At 35.6% G+C, this 7,500-nt stretch overlaps 1 protein-coding gene across 1 annotated transcript in view; it reads left to right on the forward strand.

Moving 5' to 3' along the window:
* mtpn (myotrophin) overlaps window positions 1–7,500 on the forward strand; it is a 16,681-nt gene that overhangs the window by 4,525 nt on the left and 4,656 nt on the right. The window contains exons 3-4 of the mRNA XM_079870156.1: window positions 218–331; window positions 1,672–1,755. Coding sequence (XP_079726282.1) covers window positions 218–331; window positions 1,672–1,755 — 198 coding nt within the window. The remainder of the gene's footprint in view (window positions 1–217; window positions 332–1,671; window positions 1,756–7,500) is intronic.

Genomic DNA, 7,500 nt, shown 5'->3' on the forward strand with positions numbered 1-7,500 from the left:
AGAATAATATTATTATAATATTGATATAAATTATATCGAGTAATATAATATTTACTATTAAACAGTATATTTCTAATGATTAAAGTATATAATGTTCTCTAATTGTAATTGTGTATGTTTTAGAGTAGTGATATAGTAGTAATAGTGTTATTGTATGTATTGTATAGTGTACATATTGTAATAGTGTGTGTGTGTGTGTGTGTGTGTGTGTGTGCAGGCGGAAGATGTGAACCGGACTCTGGAGGGAGGCCGAAAGCCTCTTCATTACGCTGCCGACTGCGGTCAGAACGAGATGCTCGAGTTTCTGCTGTCTAAAGGAGCCGATGTCAACGTAACTGTCCTTCCACACACACACACACACACACACACACACACACACACACACACACACACACCAGCTCAACTCTGTGTTTAGATCAATATCTGCTCTAGTATGTAAATGTTTAGCATGTGGAGTCACAGGGGCTGATATTAGACCCACACACACACACACACACACACACACACACACACACCTGATACCATCAAAGCACAGGCAGACTTCTGCTAAATTAACATATTCAAATAGAAATCCGTTATTGTAATTTGTAATAATAGTCTATTTCTATTCCAATGTTCTTGTTTTTTACTTTATTTGGTGAGCAGAAGAAATTAAATTAAATCAAAAATCCCCCCATACTTTTGAACGGTATTTTGGTATAAAATCTTATGTTATAAATTACACTATGGCTGCACCATTTGATCACATTTTAATTCCATAATACTTTAATATAATTCTGTATATACCATTGTTTTTTATTGTATATTACGCTCTGACACTTTTTGATGCTGGCAAGAACACAGACAGAGATTTGAACCAGTGTTATCTTAGTAATATCGTTTTTATGATTATTTTTTAATTATTATCAAGAACTAAAACTATTGAAAACATTTGTGTTAATTGAAATAAAGCTGTAGTAAGAGAAAAATATTAGTTTATTTTATAATATAATCTAATATAATAATTTATAATCAAAAATAAATAAATATTAGTTGAAAAATGTAAACTACATTAAGATGTAGAAATGTTGTCTTGGCAATTAACAAGTTGTAGCACCAAAATAATCAACTGGAAATAAATAAAATTGATAACTGAAATAAAAATAAATGAAATAGCAATATTTAAAAATAAAAAACGAATAAAATGACAAAATAAACAATGGAACTAAAAATATAAAAAATGAAAGCTAATTCAAAATCTTAATATAATCCTGATTAGATTTTATTTTTATGTTTTCATATTTGTTAGTTTTAGTCATTTTATTGTGTTTTTGTCATTTTTATTAGTTTTTTAATATATAAATACTATATAAATAGTCTAAATATATATAATAGTATAAATAGTATATAAATATAAATAGTTTTTTTATTAATTTTTATTTCAGTTTTGTCACATCAGGTCAAGCTAAAATAAAAAAGAAGTGTTGAAAAAGCTGAAATTCTCCTTCAGAACACGTCTCTCGATCTCTGTCCCATCATGCTCTCTGGTGTACAGATAGAGACCGGTTTCCCTGAGAACGGGGGAAGATAAGAGACTCCTGAAGCCGGCTGATAACCCAGCATGCATCTCTCTCGGTCTGATTCGTAGAGATGGTGATTTTGTGGATAATTGTGGTGTTTTTTCTCTTGCAGGCTCCGGATAAACACGGCATCACCCCGCTGCTGTCCGCCACTTACGAGGGTCACGTGACCTGCGTCAAGATTCTTCTAGAAAAGGTACTGACGCGTTCGCATCGTCCCAGCGTGATATAATATGTAACAATAATGACATATATCATGTCATTGTTTGTTTTTCCCACTGGAAATTCAACAGAAAATCATTAGAAAACAGCTTCACATTATAAGACACTTGAGTTCAAAACAAAAACTCCTGAAATAAATGCTTAAAATGATTAAAATAATATGATATTTACAGTAAGGTTCATATTAGTTAACATTGGTTGATGCATTAACTTTACATTTGTTACAGTATTTATTAACTTTGTTAACATTATTTAATATAAACACGACTGTTCAAAATTCAGGTCAGGTCTATTAAATAATATTAACAGAAACAACTTTTGATTTTTATAATGTGTTAATAAATGTCAAAATTAACATAAACTAAGATTAATAAATGCTTGAAGTATTTTTATTGTTAGTTCATGCTAACTAATGGAACCTTATTGTATTTATTTTTATTAATTTCTTCAAATGATATAGTTATTTTTATATAAAAATTAGAGCTTATTATAAATGTTTAACATGCAATGTAACTTAGTAATGTAATATATAAAAAGGTAAGTTTAAACTCAGGTCTGATTGGATGAGACATTTACTATATACTAGGGCTGTCAAAAGATTAATCGCGATTAATCGCATCCAAAATAAAAGTTTGTGTTTACATAATATATGTGTGTTTACGGTGTATAATTATTTTGTATGTATAAATACACACACATGCATGTATATATTTAAGAAATATTTGCATACATATACTGTGTATATATATTTATATAGTTTATTATATAAATATAATTTTTTTTATATATAAATAACACATTTTTCTTAAATATATACATGCATGTGTGTGTATTTATATATACAAATTTAATTATACACAGTACACACACATATATTATTAAAAACAAACTTTTATTTTGGATGCGATTAATCGCGATTAATCTTTTGACAGCCCTAATATAAACACATCAGTTGAAATTCATATTAATGCAACAAGTGTTTTAATGTAGAAACGAACTAAATTCCACTGCATAAATACACAATGTTTGTTATATAGCAATAATGGTATTACACATACATTAATGCGATATATCACGATGATGAACATGCACGGTATTGTTATCATGTGCACTTGTGCGCCGTAACAAAGAAAGTGCTTGAATTTATTTTGTGCAAGAAGTTTTCTGGAAAAAAGTCCATATGATTCCCTCTGGTCCGCTAATGTGTTATTTCACCAACACTTCGTGGCCTTTGCACGCTAGCTTGCTTGATTTATGTTAGTCTCGCGCATTTACGCGTTACATTAAAGGGTTAGTTCACCCAAAAATTTAAATTCTGTTAGTAATTACTCTCCCTCATGTTGTTCCAACCCCGTAAGACTTTCGTTCATCTTCAGAACACAAATTAAGATTAACATCCACATGCCGAGAATCAAGAACGCCATCCCCTCGATAGGCTCCATTGTTCCTGTGTTGTGCGTTTGAAATGTGGCATGTTTACGATGATGTCATGGCAGTAGAAGCGGCGCAACTGTTATAATGATCAGTCCCACCCACTTTGAAGCGGTACTAACTGCAGTGGAAAAGCAACCGAGCTAAAGCGAACCGAACCGAACCGTGCCGTACCGAGTTGAGTCATACCTAGGGATGCACCGATCCGATACTCAGTACCGGTATCGGCTCCGATACTGCCATTTTTGGCGGAACGGGTATCAATCAGACAAGGCCGATCCTAATCCGATATTGTGCGTATACTATTCTGTGTTATTGTTAAGCTCCACAAAAGGCACACAAACATTATAAAGCACCATAAGTTTTCGTGCACAATATTATAAGTGTTCTGAAGCCATTATATAGTATAATGTGAGATATAAATGAATATTTAAGTCGTTACATTCAAGATCACGTAAACGTTTCCCTCAGCTGCGGCTGTCAATCATTCTTCATTCGGCACTCAAACAGCGCGTCGCGTTCGGTTACGACAGTTAACACGATGAAACTCTCTCCAAGATGATTCAATGTTACTATTGTTATACTTGATCTGTAGATAAAGGTCTATGGTTTCGCATAAAACAACTTTATCTTGCTTATTGAAACTACGCATCAATATGTATTTTCTTTGTGCTTTAAACTTTTCAATGCGGACTCGACGCGCTGTGACTCATGTTGCTTCAAGCGCATCATTCTGCGCTCGGGATGCGCATAAGCGCTTTGTGTCGCACTGTATTGGAGCCTTTCATATCATAATACAGGGACGCAATGAAAGATTATTAATAGCCTTTCTTGTTCTGTCCTATCTATCATATGTTGCTACCTCATTAAACAGCTGTGCTATACATTTAAAAAATGTCTAAATTTTATAGTAGGCTATATATAAAATAATTGCTATTTTTGATTTTTATCTTGTTTTTCATGAATGTATTTTACAACAATACAAAGAGCAATGTGTAAAGTTTTACCAGATTTAGTGTTACACTTATTGTCTCTAATTTGTTCCCCACTAAACTTTTTTTTTTTTCACAAAATGTTCAGATTTTATACAATTATTGTGCACTCGTGATTTTTTCTAGACTAAATTTTACTGCTGAATTATCCACTAACCTAGTTTATAAAAGCATTTATGGCAGATTATGATCATATATTTTTTGTTGTTGTTTTTTTTATCAGTTCAACACGGAGTTATAGAAATTCTACTTGGTTAAAAAAAAAACTGCGCTGGTATCGGTACGGATCGGTATCGGCCGATACTAAGAATTTTTGGTATCGGATCGGATCGATTCTGAAAAAATGGTATCGTTGCATCGTACCACGCAGTGGAAAAGCGAAGCGAGCCGAACCGAGCCGTACCATGCAGTGGAAAAGCTTCACTACTTACTTGAAATTAAAAAAATGGCCGATATACACAACCTGTGATGCACATCAGTTGAAATCTATATTATTGTGACGAGTTTCTCAATGTTTCTCAGCATCTGCACAAGTAAACTCTTGTTCTTATCGTGCCGGAAACCTCATCTTGACTTGACACGCTGTGCTCCGCATGTTCACTCTTCACCATATTCACACGTGTAAATGGCCATGCTGATGTGTCTGGCTCAGTATAACTGCTCATAATCTCTGCTGGCTGGCACATTTCTGCTGTTGTGTCGTGGCGTCCAGCTCTGGTGAGAGAAAGAGCTTTTGTTTGTGGATTTAAAGCTGAAAGCGTCTGAACGGAGGCTGTAAACAGTGGCATCCGCAGGGTCACACGGGGTTATATAACGCAGTTATGTCAGGCTGCACAGCACTGCACATTCTTTAGTGAGAGATTACACAACACACACACACACACACGTGTGCACTGGTGTCCCACAGGGGCCCGTCCCGCTGATCCGAGGGCCCTTCTTCTCCTCAGACTCTCTGTGTTTCTGTTGGAGCTGATCAGGCACTTTTGGCTGTTGCTCGGGAATATTTCAGGCTTGAATCCCCATTGGATCACTTGATGAGTGCAGTTGTTCTGAAACAAGAAGTTGGGGTGTAAAAAAAAAAAGGGGACTTATTCTGCCCTTTTACAAAGTCTTAATGTTGTTGTTTCTCTACTAGAACAGGTTTTCCTGCGTGAATAGCCGCTTTCCGACCAAGTAGTTCTAGGAATTTAGTTCTAGGAACTGTCCACTTCTAAACAGTTCTAGGAACTACTCTCCCCCAAACTCGGGTTTGCTGTTTGCGTTCGCACTGCTCCAGTGGCCATAGGAACTGGTAGGAGGGGTAAGGGAGTGACGCAAGCACGGTGACTTTTATTTTGACGGCGCGACGGACCTTTATTTTGGCGGCGCTGAGAACGCCAGAGCAAACAATGCTCGCATTCTCTGTGTTTATTAGTTAGCGATCTGTCTAATAGTACTGTTTAATATGTTATTAGATAGAACTGTTATAGAAAGTAGACAGTATATGAAAAAAAAGGTTATTAGCCTATACCGTGTGGTTGATGTCCAGTGTTGCTAGCTGGGCAGATAAACATAATCATGTTTGACTTGGTCCCATCAAAGTTGCGTTGGATTTTCTCTTCAGCATAAAGGTTTAGAGACCCATCTATCACTGTTTTCCATGTTTGTATAGTTAGTTTCTGGAGTATATATAGGCTATAATCTGTGTGTTTACATTCTCGCTGTTTTAAAAATGGCGGGTGCTGGTGTTCCGCGTGCGTTCGGTCATCAGCGTACACTAACGTCACGGGTAGTTCCTATAGTGCTGGTTTAGACCCTACTCTGAAGTAGGACCTAAATTAGTTCCTTCAAATGGAGTTCCTAGAACTAAAATCGTTCCTAGTTCCTGCGGTGCGAACACGCCGACATCCGGGTACTTTAGCCATTAGTTCTAGGAACTGTGAAAAGGTTCCTCCGGTCGGAAAGCGGCTAATGTTGATTATTTTCCTCATATTCTCCATTGTTGCGGCTCCTCTCTTCCCAGTCTGTCAGTAACGCTCTGTTTACTTCCTGTCTCTATGAAGCCCCTCCTTCTGAAAAGCACACTGTGCTCTGATTGGTCGGCTGGAGCAGTGTGTTGTGATTGGTCGAGCGCTTCGAGTGTGTTTGGGAAATGTCCCGCCCCTTACCATAACCGCCAGTTTAACACACTACTAACTAACTCAACCAGGCCCCGCCCCTTTATTCAGCGCATTAATTATTATAATGAGGAATATTGTGACGTGTTCGTTCCCGGAAGAAACTCAAGACTACAATGGAGGCGTTTCAGGAGTTCAGAAACACTGCTCATAATTAATTATTTTCTGCTTTTATTACAAATGGTTCCACAAAGCAACTCTCTTTTTTCAGTAAAAATAAACGCAGATGGTTTTTAATTCCTCCGTTCAGTTTTATAGTTTTCCAAACATTTCTTCATTCTTACAAAGTAACTTTAAAAATCCCTTTTTTCTCTCTCCATTTCTTGTACATTATTTATATATTTCATATGACAATAGAAAATGTATAAAGCATTAGAAGCTTAGCTATTTGTTAACACTTTACAATAATTTACAATTATTTCTACATGAAAACTACTTATTCTTAATGTTGCATCATTAACTAATAGGACCTTAAGTGATACCCTATAATTATGTATTTAAATTTATCTTAATATTCAATATTCTCATGAGTTAAGTCATTATTGTTAATTCTCAAATGAAGTTCTTCACTATTTTCCATTAATTTCGTTCGTTTTCTACATTTTTTATGTGTTATTGGTCATATTTTCTTGATCGTTAATGATTGTGGATGTAAAACTGCGGCTTTTCTTCTGAATTTCCCCCTCAAAGCATTGTGGGTGTTTGGTTCACAGCACAGAATGATGCAATTCACACCCAAGACTAGTGTGAATCTGAAGAACGTCTCAGTTGCTCTCAAGTAAACGAGTAACAAACACACACTTTCCCTAAATAACTCAATCCAACTCTATATATTTGAAGATGGATTGTGGATTAAATGTATAAAGATTTTTGTGAACGTGAGATCCGTATAAATGTGTTCTGGATCTAGTCTCATATTTTGTTAGATTGCAATATTTCTACTTGTGGTATTTCCTATTAACGCAAGGTTGTATTGGACTCTTGTATTGGTGGGCGTGGCCTTAGACGCAACGTGCCCAGTGCATTATGGGTGTTGAAGTTTTCCTATGTATTTGGTGAAAGGCCTTTTTCTCTAGTCAGGTGTCACTGACTTTAAAACATTTTGGCAGCCATGTTTTATTGAAAGCTCGTTTTACCAGC

Source organism: Squalius cephalus, assembly GCF_949319135.1.
Source record: "Squalius cephalus genome assembly, chromosome: 4".
Classification (NCBI taxonomy): Eukaryota; Metazoa; Chordata; class Actinopteri; order Cypriniformes; family Leuciscidae; genus Squalius; species Squalius cephalus.